The 17,427-nt window shown below is 46.0% G+C and overlaps 2 protein-coding genes across 2 annotated transcripts; both read right to left on the bottom strand.

The window, feature by feature from the left end:
- Positions 1 to 8,670: 8,670 nt before the first annotated feature.
- LOC135328580 (olfactory receptor 5AS1-like) lies at positions 8,671 to 9,616 on the bottom strand. Its single transcript, XM_064513460.1, is given in 2 exon segments — positions 8,671 to 9,127; positions 9,129 to 9,616. Coding segments are annotated over 2 exon segments (945 nt in total).
- A 6,555-nt stretch (positions 9,617 to 16,171) lies between these two features.
- On the bottom strand, positions 16,172 to 17,101 carry LOC135328555 (olfactory receptor 5AR1-like). Its single transcript, XM_064513314.1, has one exon. The coding sequence runs from the start codon at positions 17,099 to 17,101 to the stop codon at positions 16,172 to 16,174; it is 930 nt and encodes a 309-aa protein (XP_064369384.1).
- Positions 17,102 to 17,427: the final 326 nt, after the last annotated feature.

The raw sequence follows: 17,427 nt of genomic DNA, 5'->3' as shown, positions 1-17,427 counted from the left end.
TTGGTGAGCAGCCTCCTTTTAGGAGGTCTATACACAAGCACAAGGCAAGGAGACTTGACTTCCTGTGTGCATACCTGAGCTTTTCAGAGCCCAGTCAGACACCTGCGTGTGGTCCTCCCAACTTGTCTGAGACATTGCCTGCTTCGTTTGCTGAACTTCCTAGGAAAGACATGAATGAACATGAGAAAAGACCACATCAGCAGGCAGTTCAGTGTGACTACTGCAGCCTAGCACAGCGAGTCTGTTAGTAAATGCAAGAGAAGCCTAGTCCAAGGAGCGGCAAGACTCAACGCTTTCTGGTGTGAAAAGCGAGGACTCGTGAATAGCTTCCTTGCCCACAGCCATAGTGCAGACGTGGGTCAGACTCCCCACACCCTTGTCTCCACCTGCCAGCTCTCCAGGTCAGACTCAGACTCTGCCAGCGCTGGCTGCTCCCGCGAGTGTTCCTATGTCTCATCACTGCTTCGGGGATCAGGCCAGAGCTACCAGAGGCGAAGAGTAGGCACAGAGCCAAGAGAAGGCTGTCAGGAGTCCTCCGCTGCCTGAAGTGGCCTGGCTAAAGGTGGCCTGGAGAAGGGGCTTTATAGAGGAGAAGCTCAACCAGCAAGTTCCTGGCAAGGGATGGGTGCCTGGGGTGACCAAGAAAACCCCACCAACCACCCCGGAAAGTGCCTTCCCGGGGTCCTGCTTGTCCAAGCCTTCTTCCACCAGATGCAGGATCACCTTCTTCGCATTGTACATCTCCACACTCAGGTGAGCCACCTGCTCCGTCAGAAGCTGCATCTCTTGGGCTTGCTCCCTCAGCAGAGCAAGTGAGTTCCTGAAGACAACAGGAAAGGAGATCCTGTCAGAGAGCTGCCCAGCCCCTGCTGGGAGCCTTCAAGCTCGGGGAGGAGAAGAGACACGTGGGCTTGGGCCCCCTTTTCTTTCCCTGCTTTGCAAGTGCTTCCCGGCACCGCCAGGTTTAGCAAAAGGAAAGACACAAGGGAAAGATATGAGCCCTGGTCCTTATGCAAGTGAGTGCAAAGAGCAGGCGGTCAGCTGACGCTGCTCCACAGAACCAGTGGAACTGTCTCTTACCGCAGAGACTCCAGTTCTGCTGCAGACAGCCCTAGCAGCTCCTGAAAGACAAAGGCTTTCCGTTAGAATGAATATGCACTCCCAGAACTGCCGGGGCTTCGCAGAAGGGGCTTTTCTGGGAAGACACGGCCTAAGTTGCCGCTTCTGTGGCTCAGTCTGCATGGAACCGGCCGAGTCAGGGAGCCATCCAAGCACCACCAGCAGTGCTCCTTTGCAGGACTTTCCTGTCCCACAACAACAGTCACTCACCTGTGTCACTTGCCTTGTCCGTGCTGGCAGCAACACCACACAGTAAACACCAGCTGTAATTCACATCACCAAAATAAATACAGTTATTTTACTAGGACTTTAAAAATCCCTGTGGTCACGTTGTCTCCTCTCAGACTGGGGTGGCAACAGGACCTGATGCAGAGAGAGGACGCGACTCCAGCTGGGAGCCCTTATTACCCCAGGCCTCAGGGGTCTACACAGTCGTCATCTCCAGGCCTGCTTGGTGCCCCAGAGCTCCTCCCCATTTCCCCTTACTGCTCCAGTGAGCACCAAAACCAGGCTCCATGGGCCTTCTAAGAGCTACTTCTCCATCATGCCACCTGCACTGCCCTTCTGAGAAGCCCCAGCTCAGCTGGGCTCTGCTTCCAAAGTGATGCCTAGGTCTGACCCTGGCTGCCTGTCCTTCCCTCTGCTTTCCACAGCACAACACATCTCTGAGCAGTGTTGGGATACTGGAGCAGCACAGTGAGGAGCAATGCAGAGCTGGCATCCCTTGGATGGGCTCACCACCTGGAACTCATTTCCACAAGAGACAGTTGCAAAGCCTTTTCTCCCTCTCCCTCTCTCTCTCTCTGTCTGCCTGCCTGGCAGGGAGACCACCAATCTTCCTTTGATTTGGACATCCTCAAGAAGCACTTTGGCCATGGGAGTTTCTACAGAGACCGCCCAAAAGGGCAAGCTGCAAAATAGGCAGGACTTCTGTCCAAGAGGGTGCTACTTCCTAACGCTGTGTGCATCGATATCAGTTCTTAGGCAGGGTGGGCTCCACTTGCAGAGAGCACCTCAGGAGCACCCTGAATCCCTGAAACGGGAAATTGGAAGGCACCCCAGTGCCTCTCCCTCACCCTGAGAGTTGACATCCAGCCTGTTGGTGCTACCGCTGACAGCTGTCTGCTCATAAGAACTCACCAAGAGTGACTGGGATCAACAAGAGGAGGATTTTCAAGAGCCTTCTCTTGCGCAGGGTGATCTCTTGCCTGAAAAAGAGGGAGGAGCCTTGTTGTTATGAATGCTCCAAGTCTGGGGCAAACCTCTTCCCAGGTGCATTTTCCTCTACAGGCTGCAGAGAAGCAAGTTTGGAAGTCTCCTGCTGCTGGCAGATTCCCAGGATCCTTTCTGGCGGGGGTGTTTTCCACACAAGGGGAAGAGCAGGAGCCTCGTATGGCTCCTCTGCCAGAGCCTGCTGTCCAGACACATCTGCGAGGTGTCGTGCTGCCGCCTGGCCCCTCCAAAATGCACCCCGCATTAGGCTGCATCTGCGCTGCCAACCCAGCCAGACACCCAGGGAGAAGAAAGCGGCCTCGTACCGATTCTCCAGGCACCGTCCGGGCCCTGCAGCATCCTCCGCCGTGTCGCTGGCAGTTCTGCTGCCAGAGGAGGCTGTCGGTGCCTTCCGCACCCTTCCACGAGGAGCTCTCCCCCTTGCCATTGCTGTGGGAGGCCAAGCTCTCAGCTCAGCTCGTCCCCTTCAGGCCCAGGAGGTTGGCTGGCACCCGGCAAGGCACCGACCCGACCCTCAAGAGCAGAGAGCTGCAAGGCCGCCACAGGCTGCTTCCAGCTGCCGAGGGGCGGCTGGCCCTGACCGCACAGCAGGCCCCGCCATGGGTCACAGTGGTGGCTGCGAGGTCACACTGGGGCTGGGCACACCCGGTGGGCTCTCCTCAGGCAGCGCATTTAGCCCTAGGAGCGTGTTTGTTCCTCGTTTTGTACAGCCCTGGGGGCCTGGATGGCCCCTGCGTGGGGGCACCAGACGCACTGCGGGCACTGGGCAGCACAGCCCATAGCAGCGTCCTGCAGAGGTGGCATGGGGGGCACAGGGCCTCCAGAGCGTGGGCCGCGTGTGTCCTGCCCGCCTGGGGCAGGGCAACCCCTGCCAGCCACGGGGAGCTCTCTGCAGAGACGGGGGCTGGGGCAAGAGCAGGCCCCCGCGCTGCGCAGGGCTTCCCCATGCCATGGAAGGGGTGGCTGGGGACTGGGGTGCAGCTCTAGACCTTTTCTAGCACCATGGCCTACAGTCCCCAGCAGCCCCCCAGGGCCCAGCCGCGCGGCGGGTGGACAAGGGCCGACGCAGCCCTTGGGGGCCGCCCTCGCCTCCACACGCAGCCCTCAGGGGCTGCCGTCCCTGGGGCCGGGCCGGGGCTGGGGGTCCCCGCCAGGGCAGCGTGGTGGGGCCCGAGCACGGCAGAACCCCCCGGCAGAGGGGACGGCTGGGGGCAGGGGGAGGCAGGCGCAGGGCGCCCCGCTGCGGCCTCGGCCCCCAAGGGCAGCCAGCCCCCCTCCGGCTGCGGGCCCCAGTCCCGGCTGGCCCTGGCTCCTGCCCCGGCTCCCCGAAGCAGCCCCGGCCCCTCCCCGGCTGCCCACAACGGTCCCGGCCCCACCACGGCCTCGCCCCAGCTCCCCACAGAGGCCCGCGGAGCCCCCGGCCCCACGCTGACAGGCCCCAGCAGGGCCCCGTGGCGGCGCCGCCTGCGCCGGGGGAAGGGCCGGGCACAGGCACCGCCCTCCCGCTCGGGCCGGGGCAGGCAGGGAGGGCACGGAAGGGGCGAGGGGGCCCGGCGGCGCCCCGGGGGTGGCGGGGGAGCGGGACAGCCCCAGGGCGGGAGCCGCCGCGGTGCGGGGGCTCGGGGCCATCTGCTAGACCCGTGTGCTTATCTCCGCGGCGCTGAGCGGGAGGAGTTGCTGGCTGCGAGGCAGCTAGACGGCATCGACCAAACGCCACAGGCACATGGGGCCCGGCCGGTTTCGGTGGGGGTGTGCGGAGCGCAGGCTGGGGCCGCCATGGGACGCTGCCGGGCCCTGCCGCCTCGCCGCATCTCCCACAGCTGCTCGCGCTGCCTGGGCTGCCCGGCCTTGCGCACATTTGCTTCCCCCGGCTCATACTGGCATCTGCCTTCAGTGCTCTGAAAGCTGCCTGACTGGTCCATGGTCCTATTTTGAAGGATTATGGGAAGGGTTTTTAGGGTATTTACATAAGATTCCCAGGGCATCTGAAGCAGAGATACAGCTGCTCCCTGAACAGCACCACAAGCATTATAGTCTTCCCTTTGTTTGTAGCTCTGTCTCAAAAGCAAAATGGAATCGAACATGCCAAAGGCCAAAATAAAGTTGATGAATCTTACCAAGAGTCTTGGTAGGAGATTCAAACTGAGCCATTAAAAAAACCAAAGCAAACGGAGAAACAACCGCCTTCACAAACCTGAGTGTTAGTTTTCTAAGCCTAAATTTACCATTTAGGTAAAATGTAAAAAGGGGGGTTGACCCCCTGCACAGGCTCATTCATTCCACCTTCTTGAAATACCTAGAGTAGAATGAGATTGCTTGTTTGAGGAATATTCTAGCGTTGCCAGGGCAATGTAATTATAGCAGAAACAAATGAATACAACATCTGTGTGGGTCTATTCTCTTTGCTCGCTTTTCTCTGTATCTCCAGCATGAGGTCTCTGTTTCTCATCTCCATTTACATCTTAGCTGCGTTTATAGTGGTTTACAGCACATCTCTCCTTCACAGGGCTGTGCTGAGAAAAAAATATTTATGATCTTGACATCCTCTAATTCTCTTCATACCAGGGACATATAAAGGGCACAGGCGAATTTGATCTGTATTGCATTAAACAGGAAAGTGACTCATCAACAAGAATATCTCCACCAAGACTCATGTTGGACAAAGTAGTGACCTGGCAAGAGGGAAGTCATACCTGATACTCTGGTAGAGAGGTGAATGCGTACTCTTCTACCTGCCTAAGAACACAGACAACCTGAACTTTTAAAATGGAAAGAATGTCTTGAATTGTGTCTAGAAGCAAGCATGATGTGATGCTGAGGAATATTCATTTCACTGATGCTGCTGGTTGATCTTCAAGGCAGCCTTAAATAGGACTCTGGTATTAATCTAGTTTGGAGGTAACTAGGTGGCCAAAGCTAACACAGAGATGTGGAAGAGCTCCAATAAGAATTATCGTCAGAGGCCAAAGCTCTAAGAAAGTATTTTCAATTTCCTTCTTCTGGGTGGAAATCTTTGGCTGATACATGGCTCAGGGCATCCTTTTTCTTCTAAAAAGAATTTTGCTATATTTTGTGAGAAGAGAAAAAGGTTTGAAAAGCTTCTAGAGTCCTGTGTGTTAGAATCAGCCCAAGTGAGACTGCTGACATGATTTTCACTGATTGTGCTTGTCCTGTGCTTGTTCATGGTAGCTGCATATGAGAAGTGATCGAACAGTCCAAGCTAGCAGTTAAGAAAACCCAGAAGGTTCATAGTTATACAAGAAAAGCTATGCAAAAAGCAGAATCAGACAAATCCCCTTTCTTCTCCTCTGTTATGTTATCCTCCTTAATGCAGAGACATCCCTTTATAACTCATGCGAATCAAATAATCAACATGCAATACTCAGTGAATACTTTTTTTTATCAAAGTAAGCTTAAATCTAGTTTCTACAGGAACAAATAAAAAGAGTTATCCATCTTATTTATGCCTCAACTGTCTCACCTCATTTTTTATTCTTAATTCCAAAATATACCCATTTAGATGGACCTGTGTGTTAATACACACAGGAAAATCTGAAGCAATTACATATTTAACAGCCCAGACACACCAAAAAAGGCAATTATACTGTGCTTTACATCTCCTGAGGGACAGGAGCTAACCACATCCCGTCGTCTTGAAAAGATATGCGACGTCTCTGATGCCTTGTGTTGCCTGCTTGAGATGTTTTGTTGACTGATCGATGTCATAAGTGATTGCTACCTGTGGAAACATTTTCAGTCTTAATCGCTTATACCAATTTAGAAAATGTCATCTTTGAAAAAGCAAGGCATAACCACAGAGGTCTGTTCATCCAAGCCTCTCTTTGGTTCCTATTTTAAGATGGAATGGAACTGGTCTTTGCAACAACTTCTCAGGTGGGCTCAAAATTGGCCGTCTGTGTTTAAGTTAGGTGAGATCTAGACCCTATGCCCACTGAAAAGCTTATTGGTTTCAAAAGTGACTAATTTCAATGAGATTCAGGCACCTCTGTAGAAATTAGCTGCATAAATACTTGAGGGAGGTTGAATTTAGCCGCCTTCTCCCTCGGCTCTGTATTTACGAAAGAGAGATAGTACCATTGCCCTGTCCAAGTCCTATAAATCCGGGACGTATGAAACCACTAGTCAATTGTGAACATGTAATTCAGAGGGTTTAAAAAACTGAGACAAGCAACGTATATAGTAGTCATCTGCCACTCCTCCTTCAGTCCCCACGAATCTGCATGAAGTTACTGTCCTTTGCCTGGGACATCGCACCATCACGGAACACATTCTTTTGAGTCATTCATCAAGGTCTCTGCATGAGAACAAGAAAGAGCATGAAGCCTCTGCATAAAATTCAAAGATAAAACCCTTGTCCCACTGAAATGAGGGATAGACTTAACCTCCACATAAGCAGGGCCAGGATTTCCACCATGGTCTCCCCTCCATGGAGGCAAGACAAACACAGAGAGAGAGAGAAAAAGAGACAGGCAGAGTTATTCTTATAGAGCCTCATTAAACTATCTTAGAAGTAATTCACATGGCTTAATTAGGACCTAACCCTTCCTGTTCTGTATATATGCAGAGCGAGAAATGCCCCCAGAGAATGCCCTAATCTTCCTACTGCCCAGATCACACTTGGATGCCCTTCCCAATTGATGTATGAGAATCTGGGCTCCCAGCTTCCCTAGCACTAGTCATCTGACCAGCCACGTGGTATAGACTAGTCATTCAAATCACCTCACTGACCATGACCATTTTTACAGATGATTCAGCTAAAGTTTCTCAGAAACCTGTAACTCTGCACTGACTGTAGAGAGACTATGAGACTTTTTCAGAGTGGATACCTTGTTCCAAATGTCTTGAGTGGGGTTTGTTGTAGGTCTACAATGTAGATATCTGCCTTTGAAGTAGTGATCCCTACACTGACTTTCTATGCAATGGGGAAAAAATCGGCACTTCTAAAGCATGATTTGTTTAGTGTATTACATGTCCATATAAGTTACAAATGAGTCATGCCCCTAAAAATATATTTTTTTCTCCATTAACTCTAGAGGGACTCTGAAAGATCAGCTCAGATGTAGATGTCTACTTTTTAGATTTTGCATTTGCCAGTGAAAACATTTCTATTAAATTTAAGTGAGACAAATTTCAGATTGATAACTGAAGTTAGGCAGCACCATTGTCATGGTTACAAACATTGTTTTAGTGTATGTCTCCTTTCATCATCTTCACTTCCTTGATATAGAGGCCTGTGTTGCTCCCATTTGTAGAACAGGGCAAGATGCATTGCCTCAAATATCCACTCAGTCACGCCACTGACTTCGAAGACTCATAGAGTCCTAAGCACCTCTGCTGATTCCCTTTGAGAACCTGTAAGCAATGATAGTGAACAACCATCTTTTCAGCATAAAGTGTTTTCATTCAGCACTAGCACAAACCACAGGGACAAAATGCTTTAAAAGCCAGAGAGACCTTGAAATTGGAAGTTTAGTCTCATTCTTCATCGCAAGCTGAGAGAAACATGCTTGACTCCTCAAAAAACAGGAAAAAAAGAATATGATGGCATTCACTCCATCAAAGAAGGAAGACAAATGCCCTGAAAGTTTGCCTTCCCTTTATTCAGAAGTTAGACATGTGCAATCAAAAATATACACAGATCATATTCCAGAAGACCTTCAATGTGGGCTAGTCTCAAATCCCATAATAGGATCCTTCCCATCAGCTGTCATCACCACTTGTTGGAGGGTTAATTCCTACACACATCTATTACAGTGTGTAATCAATAATGTAGCATAATCAAAGAGAAAAGGGGATCTCACTTAGGCTTCTGAATCAGTGTTATGAAATAACTCTGCAAAATGTATGGCAGAGCTGTCTGTTAAATCAGCCAAAGATTTCTCCAAAATGCAAGGTTCAAGTGTGCTGTTTTTAAAAACATACAACGCACTCTTACACAGTAGACATATCAATTGGACTCTACTTTAAAATATATGGGTTGAGAGCAATCTCACTAAGGGTAAGCACCGAAAATGTAGATGTACACATCTGGGACGGATTTCTTTTGTAGGCATGCAGAGAAATGTGTTCTTTCGAGATACAATTCATCTGACCTATTTTAGCTTTCTGCTTTAGGATGAGACGAATAATCCCCTAAACTGTTTTCTTCCAGTAACTACAATGCGAACCTAGGGAAATTAGTTTAGATGGAAACACAAGTAACATAGATACCTGCATTTAGTGAGTGGACTTTTGTATGTTTTTGTGGCATGCTGCACCACAACTACCCTATAGTCTCTTCATTCTCTTTTTTTCCAGCTAAGCAGATGACTGAGAAAACACTTTCCTCTCTGTTGATCTTCTTAGGGCTTCCCTTACTTCCTTGTTCCTCAGGCTGTAGATGAGAGGGTTCAGCATGGGAAAGACGACAGTGTAAAATACAGCAATCACTTTGTCTGTGTCCAGCGAGTAGCTGGAGCGAGGCCGTAAATACGTGAAGAGGAGGGAGCCATAGAATAACACAACGGCCATCAGGTGGGAGGTGCAGGTGGAGAAGGCTTTGTGTCTGCCTTCCACTGCATGGATTTGGAGGATGGTGCAAAGGATGCAGGCGTAGGAGGCAACGATGATCAGGAAGGTGCTGGTTTGTATGAAGCCACACAGGGCAAAGAGAAGGACCTCGTTGACATGTATGTTGGAGCAGGAGAGCTTCAGCAGTGGGGGAATGTCACAGAAGAAATGATCGATGGTGTTGGGCCCACAGAACGACAGCGTGAATGTGAAACGTGTGTATCAGTGAGGTCAGACCCCCGCTGAGATAAGCCCCAGCTACCATGAAGGTGCAGGCCCTGCGGGACATGACAACTGCATAGAGAAGAGGATGACATATGGCCACATAGCGGTCATAGGCCATCACAGCCAAAAGGAGGCACTCAGCATCAGCAAAGGCAGCAAAGAGAAACATCTGTGTTGCACAACCAGTTAAAGAAATGGTCTTCTGCTCTGCTAACAGATTCACCAGCATCTTGGGACAAATGGTAGATGAATAGCTAAGGTCCAAGAAAGATAAATTGCTCAGGAAATAGTACATGGGGCTATGAAGGCAGGCATTGAACTGAATGAGCAGAATGATGCCAATGTTCCCCACCAAAGTGGTAACATAGATGAATAGAAAGAGCACAAACAAAGGTAACTCCAGCTCTGGACGGTTGATGAAACCCAAGAGAATGAACTCGGTCACTGCAGTACAGTTTTCTTCAGACATTTCCTTACTTCATGTTTACCCTTTAGGTAAGTGTTGCTGGAGGGATCAGCAAGTCTTACTGGTTAAGCAATGAATAAACACAGTTCATCCTTCCCTGTTCAAGAGAATGATAACATGAGTATCTGACATAATATCCAGGGGGGAAAGCAGTGACTTAGAGCATAACCATCCACAAAAGTTTAGGAGGACATTCAAAGAGAGATTAGTAAAGAGAATTCCATATAAGGAAATCTTCCTTATAAAGCAGATATACTCAGTGACATGCATATGAAATAGGTTCTTAAGTAACATTTTCATCTCAGAGCACAGAGCATAATATGGGTATCTAGGAGTGTTTTATATGATGCATCACTCAGGGAAAACATACTGCTTAACATACAGTAAGCGCTAGATATTCACCTGAGTGAAGCAGAAGGTATGAAGATCAGGCAGAACTTGGGCTTAGAATGACTTTTTTGATTTACTATTGCATGTTGCTCATCTTTTTTTTCTTTTATTTTCTTTCTTAATTCTTTCCAAAGTATTGGGGGAGAGGAGGTTCTTTTCTGAAGTAGATCAATTTTTAAGCTGAAAGTTAGTTATGAAAACAAAAAGAACTATTTTAAATATTGGAACAATTAAAAAAAAATCCTCACATACTTCTTTTGGTTGAAACTCTAAATTGAATTATTTAAATTATATTTTCTAATACATTCCCAAGAATAGATTCCCCCAAATATAATCCCTAGAAATTGAGTTTTGAGTGCTAGTTTCATATTTCTAAAAAGATGATGAGTTTAACTTAACTGCGTAAAAGTAAAGATTCATTTCTGCTTGTGCCAATATGAACTCTAGTAAGGACAGCTCTATCTTGTCCACCCTTTTATTTACAAAGGAGATCTAACAAAAGACATGCTGGTACAAATCACTAAAATAACTGCAAATTTCAATACTATGTAGACAAATGAAACTATAAATGTATATGTTCTTGCAAAACACCCCCTCCCCAAAAAAGACAACAGCAACAAAAAACTCTGAACCATTCAGGATAGGCAGCCAAATGGTTCAGGCTGAATTTGGGGATTCAGAAAAATAAATCTTCCGTTCCCAACTGTATTCCCAGACACTGCAGCTGGAAGGCTTTGCACCTACATTTAGCTGCCTAATGTCTGTTTAAGGCATCTCAAGTCCATTTGTAATCATTAGAGAGCGATAGGCAGGATACATCATTTCCTGGATATGCCTCTTCCTTCACTCTACAGGCACGTAGACTGACTAAGGTCATGACTTATGTCCCTTACATTAGGTGACAAGCAGCCATTCCTGGAATTTTAAAGTTAGGCAAGCTGAGTTACATGGAGACAGAGTAACACTGCAATTTATTTACAAACTATCACTGAGCTTAGACAATTCTAGATTATACTGGTAGAAGAGAAAAAGGCTGTTTCTGCCCTAAAATAAATATCTCATGGTTACGTAGACCTTGCTGTTTCTTCCTATTTGCAGTTTGTTGACCATCCTCATACAAGAAGGCATGGGAACCTTAACACCTTCTAACAGACTTCTGATGTATAACTGCAAGAGATTTGTATTTCCAGATCAATATTTTGGGTACCTTTAAAAATTAAGTTCCACTTTTATTTTCAAAGACATTTTCATATTTTTTCTTTTGTTTTATCCTGATGAATAAAACTTTTCCTTCAGTGCACCTAAAATTAAGCCTTCTAACAAGGCAGTTGATCTGAAACTGTTGCTACATGACTGAGGGAAAATGTGAGGGAACTGAATTTATCATGAAACTCACCTACCAGGGAAAGAAATGGTCTTTTCCATGATTTGTAAAATACTGCTGCTGGGAGCTGCCAGAGATTTTATACTTATGCTGTGGGCACAGGAGACCCTGATCTTCTCAAGGGAGAGAGAGTAGAACAAACAGCTGAAATGTTGTCTCAGTTTCATGAACTGCCTTCATGAAACAATTTGCTGTATAGGTATTTTACACACTGCTGGTAATGTTTCTAATATTCCCTTCGACTGCAAACTGATTAATACTATTTCTCAAGGCCATTAGTATAGTGCTAAATCCTACTTTCATCATGAATAGGCTTCCCAACATGGGCAATAACCTTATCAGGATTCAGCTGTAAGCTTATTTCTCCCACAACTTTAATATTTGCTAAGAGTTTGATTGACAAAATTATCTGCTTAAGATCACGATGATTTGTCTCCATCTAATGGTTAAACTGCATAACATGGGTAAAGAGTTATCTATTAGTTCCCTAGCTTAATCATATCATCTTCATGGACTTTTTTTTTTTTTTTTGGTGGAAAATCAAAATTCTAATTAAAATATGTATACAATCTCCTGGTCTTCTGTCTGGAAGGAATTAATTTCACTGGACTTGAACCAACCAAAAATTAGGCATCTAGTCTAAGCTAGTTATCAATCTACAGTCCATGGAGGGAAAGAGGTATCCTTAGAGAATGGCTGATTTCATGCGATGATAGGTGCATTATTTATGACATGCTTGGAACCCAGTAAAACTGTGTCTGTGTGTAAGACATTACACAAATGTTCCATAAATCCATAAGCTGTATCTCTGAGCAACCGTGAACTTCCTTTATGGTACAGTACTTGTGCCAAGACTAGATAGGGAAAATCTAGGGTGGAATTCAGCTCATCTGACTATAGAGGCAAGATTCAGTTAGAGACTCAGAGATCTCAATATTGGCATGCAAATGTAAGCTTCTACAGGTGAGCTAGGTGTATAGCTCTCCTTACAATCAACAGAGGTGTAATTAATGTAAGCAGCGTAGTTGAGAGGGCAATTCAGTAGGTGCTCACTGGTGTCTACTTCAGAGTGACCTGATTTGCTTTTGAGGCTCCACATATTGTAATGGCTTTCTCTCTGCTAATTTTAACAAGCGCCTGGGCACACAGCCTTTTACACCGGTATGTAGGTGCGTACACCACAGACAGGGAAAACTGGTTTTGCTACCAAAGCTGAGCACAAAGGACTGCAAAAGGCGAAGCAGAGCTTAGATCTTAACTAGAAGTACAGGCCATCTTAGAATAAAATCTCATTAGCATCCCAAGAATTACTTTTAACACAAAAAAGCTAAAATCAAACCCAATGAAATCTGAGGTGGGAATATGGGTGAGGTAACTCTTTACTTTGTCTAACTAAATATCCCTGCTCCTTCTGAGGGATGAGATATGCCTTATTCCTTTCTGCTCCACTATGTGCACTTTCCTGAGGGAATTTGCCATTTCCTGCCCCAACACAACAGGTAGGAAGGTATAAGCATGTGTTCTTGATTGCATGTGGTGTTTCCCAAAAGTCCAGTGTACTTGTGAAAGCAATGCATGAACTCAGGAAAACTTTGTTCATCAATTTTATTGTGAGACTTACAGTTAGATAAAAGAAGAAACCCCAGAATCTGCAAGATCAGTAGAAGTCTAAAATTCTGGGCAATGTCTTCATAACATTTTTGCATTGGGAATTCCTCATCTTCTAAAATAGTTGAGGAGTTTTCATTCTAAGCTTATGCAAAAGCTTAACTTCTGATTAAATAAAGCACAAGAAATACCGGCACTTTGCACTGGAAAAAGCTTATTAGCAGCTTACAGCTGCAGAAATTTATTTGTAGAGTAAGCATTGCTAAGGTGTCTGTCTTACCTTTGTAAAAGCTATAGAACAGTTTATAACCTTCTTAAAAAGAGCTAGTTAAAATTTGTGTCCAGTATTCAATCATTGATCTCTTCCTAAGACAGATGTCAAATATACATATGATGAATGTCTTTCTGAGATCCCTCTCTCTCTGAGTTGCTTAGAAACTGAGAAAGTTCCTTAGACCAAGCACATAAGGCCTCTATGGTACTGGCAAAAGAAACTCTGTGTTTATCATCCGTCTCAAAGGATGCAGTTAGTTAATACACTTATGTGCAAGACAACACATGATAGACTATTCATTCAACCATAAAGCACTGGAAATAAAAGAGCCATTGAAAAGCTAGACCAAATACAGCAAGATCTTACATAGCTTAACGTCATCATATTGAACATCACCCAGGGTTTCTGTGAACCTCTCACAAGTATGAATAGTCAGTGCCTTTGACAACAGCCTTGTGACTTACAGGCAACTGATGAAAATTTAGGTGTTTGGGGGTTAAGATGAGAGAGGAAAATGTTTACAGAACTTTCATTAACATTATCCTTCTAGATATGATACAAAAAAACCCTCAATGAGTCATAGGAAAGGTTCATCCAGTACAGTATGCTGCTCCTGACAGTGGACAAAAAAGCATGTATACACAAGAATAGGGTCAGTGTGCAGTTACACTCCTTGACTATTCATCCTGTCCCTCAGCCACTTGCAGCTGAGGAAGTCACTGAGTTGGAGTAACTATCCCTCACCAAGGCAGGACTGAGCAAGGAGAAATAACACAAGAATAAAAATACAGGCTGTGGGGGCCTATAAAAACAACAAATTTTGGAGAGGAATTGCACTACTGTCAATATTGCAGCATTTGCAGAGATGGTGGACACATGAGGGCAGAAAATTTAGTGCATGTTGATAAAGCACGAGCACTGTCAATGCTAACCTTCCCTGAGTCTTGAAATAACCGCTCTGTAAATGGACATTGAATCCCTGAAGAAGGGGATACAAAGGCAGCTAGATAATTTTCTTACACATCTTACCTTTTGGTACTGTGGGTTACAGAAATTGCTGCCTCCTGCCTCAGTGGGCTATCCACACTCACAAGTATTTTTGATGTTTCAAACAGGTTAAGAGTCCAAATCACAATAAAGTGCCCTGTTTTGTGAGGTGCTGTACAAAGCCTGAGCTGTAACAACTGTCGCCAATGACTGCTGTAATTTACCCCTCCACAAGCAAATGAAAATTCTCATTTGTCCCAGACTCCTGTTTCAAGGTTGACAGCTTGCCCACCACCTTCCTCCTGTGTTTCTCCTTTTAATATGTATTCTTCAGTTCAGTACTGCTGTACTTCTGAGAGAGAAGAGTTTGGCTCCAGACTTTTCAAAATAATTGTTTTCACAATACATATTATTTGAAAATCAAATTAATTGTTTTTTCCAGAAAAATAATTTTGTACCGATCACTCTCCTCAGGGCAGCCTTCACTTCCTGGTTCCTCATGCTGTAGATGAGGGGGTTCAGCCCTGGGATCATCACCATGTAAAACAGTGAGGGCACCTTGCCCTTGTGCTGGGAATGACAAGATCCAGGTCATAAGGAGGCGAAGAGCAGTGTCTTGCAGAAGACGGTTACTGCCACCAGGGGAGACGAGCATGTTAAAAAAGGCTATGGTTCTGCCCTCAACAGAGCAGATCTACAGCAGAGCAGAGAGGATATAGAAATAAGAGAAGATGATGATGAGGCAGTGTGGAGAAAGCACCTGCAGGAGATATGGTGAGGAGTCAGGTGAGCGGCAGAGTATGTGATAGCTGCCCCAGTATGTGCTTTCTACACACTGACCGAAACCGGCCAGGGCCAGACATGCCTATTCTGTTTTCTAAACAACATCTAGCTGCTTTGCAGCCAGTAACTACTCAAGCTTTGCATAGTCAAGATAAGAAAATAGTTCTAGCAGATAAAAGGGGGCCTTAGGATACACAAAGTGAGTCCTGCCTGGGCGTCCAACCCATCCTTCCAGCAGCCTCCCATCAGCGACCCCTCCACATGGCTCTGGGGCACCCGACACAGTTTGGAGTGCAAGTCCTTCATCAAATCTAATTCATCTAACCCCTCACATGCCTTGAGTGTCTCTCTGTGCCAGTATCCAACCCTCCCTTTCCTGTCTTGAGGTCACACGGGAATCCATCATCTTGCCTCTTCAGGAAACCCATCAAGGGGCTCAACCTGATGACAGAGTGGAACCCTCCAAACATCAGCACAGTCGTCTCCATGTCTCCTACATGTTGAGACACAGAGGGTCTCCAGGCTACATTCTCTTAAACTCAAGTGGTATTTCATATCCTTTAATAAGCACTGCTCTCAATAAGAGATATTCCAAAGCAAATACTCACATAGGAACTAGATGACTAGCCAACGTTTTGCTTTACCATCAGCCCCCCAAACGGCTTACTTTCTTAGTGCATTAAACAAAGCTGACTTAATTATTTCCCTGTCTTTGCAGGAGGAGAGGATGATTTTCATTTTGGTAACATTTCCCTGTGTATGTGGTCTCATCAGTTACAGAAATATTACTCTAACTTACTTTTATTATTTAATTTAGTTTGAGGGTATTTTCCTCCTTTTTTATACTTGCTCACTTTATTTAGGACAATTTCAATACCAAGCATGCCATTTTAAAATAAAAGCTAGAGTTATTTCCAGAATTTCCAAGCAAAACTCGTATTTAATAAATGTCAAAGCAAAGTGTTTCCATCATTTTTCAGCTGAAATTCTTCATCCAGTATGGCCTGGATATGATTTTCTTCCACCAAATTTCAGTACAGCGTCATACGGATTTCTTCGCAACTGGGAGTTCTATAATGGCAATAGGAAAATGCTTTCCTGGTCACCAGCTTCCTTCGTTAACATATTGCATTTATTGCATCCTCTGAACTGCTCTTTTCATGGCAACCTTCACGTCACTGTTCCTCAGGCTGTAGACGAAGGGGTTCAGCATGGGAGTCATGACTGTGTAAAACAGCGTGGCCACTTTGTCCTTGGCCAATGCGTAGGTGGAGCTGGGGCGCAGGTACATGAACAAAATCACCCCATAAAACATGGTGACAACCAATAGGTGGGGGGCACAGGTGGAGAAGGCTTTTCTCCTGCCCTCTGGAGAGCAGATCCTCAGGATGGTGGGAAGGATATAAATATAGGAGACAAAGATGACTGTCATTGTGCTGAGACAATTTATGCTGACAAGAGCAAAGACAATGACCTCATAGGTGTGGGTGTCAGAGCAGGAAAGAGCTAAGAGTGGGGGAATATCGCAGAAGTAATGGTTGATAATATTGGCTCGACAGAAGGAAAAAGTAAAGATGAAAGTGGCATGTGTCACTGCATGCAAAATGCTGATTGCATAGGAACCAACTACGAGCCATCTGCATGTCTGCCCGCACATAATGACAGGGTACAGGAGGGGCTTACAGATGGCCACATACCTGTCGCATGCCATGACGGCCAGCAAAAGGCACTCGGCAATCCCAAAGACAACAAAGAAGCACAGCTGGGCTGCACACCCTGAGAAACCAATGGTTTTCTCCTCTTCCAAGATATGTACCAGCATTTGGGGGATGATGACAGAGGAATAGCAAATGTCAACAAAAGCCAAGTGGCTGAGGAAATAGTACATGGGAGTGTGAAGATGAAGGTCTGCCCTGATTAATATAATCATTCCAAAGTTTCCCAAGAGCGTGACAGTGTACATCACCAGGAAAACGAAGAAAAGAGGGGCCTGCAGATCTGGGCAGTCTGTCAGCCCTGAGAGAATGAACTCTGTCACTTCAGTGTAATTTTCGGGGATCATTTTCTGTAACACATTCAACCTGCGGGGGATAGAAAAAAATGACAGAAAACAGCAAGGTTAGAAGAGGGGTGGGAGAAACTGAGCTTTACAATCCTGCCGCTTCAGTCATCTGATTTTGGCACTTCAGTGACCAGCTTCCCCTATATCACTGAAGGGAGACAAAGTACTTCCTATAGGTAAGTCATAAAATGTCAGTTAGACTCTGAGTCATTCTTGGAAGGCCTCTGTCCGATGACTTTAAAAGGAAACTAAAGCCAAAACCTAGCTGTCAAACATACAGCGAGAATACCCACCTGGGCTTAATTCAGCATTTCATCTCTTATGTA

This window comes from Dromaius novaehollandiae, chromosome 5 (genome assembly GCF_036370855.1).
Source record: "Dromaius novaehollandiae isolate bDroNov1 chromosome 5, bDroNov1.hap1, whole genome shotgun sequence".
Taxonomy (NCBI): domain Eukaryota; kingdom Metazoa; phylum Chordata; class Aves; order Casuariiformes; family Dromaiidae; genus Dromaius; species Dromaius novaehollandiae.
This window is presented reverse-complemented; position numbering and strand designations above follow the sequence as displayed.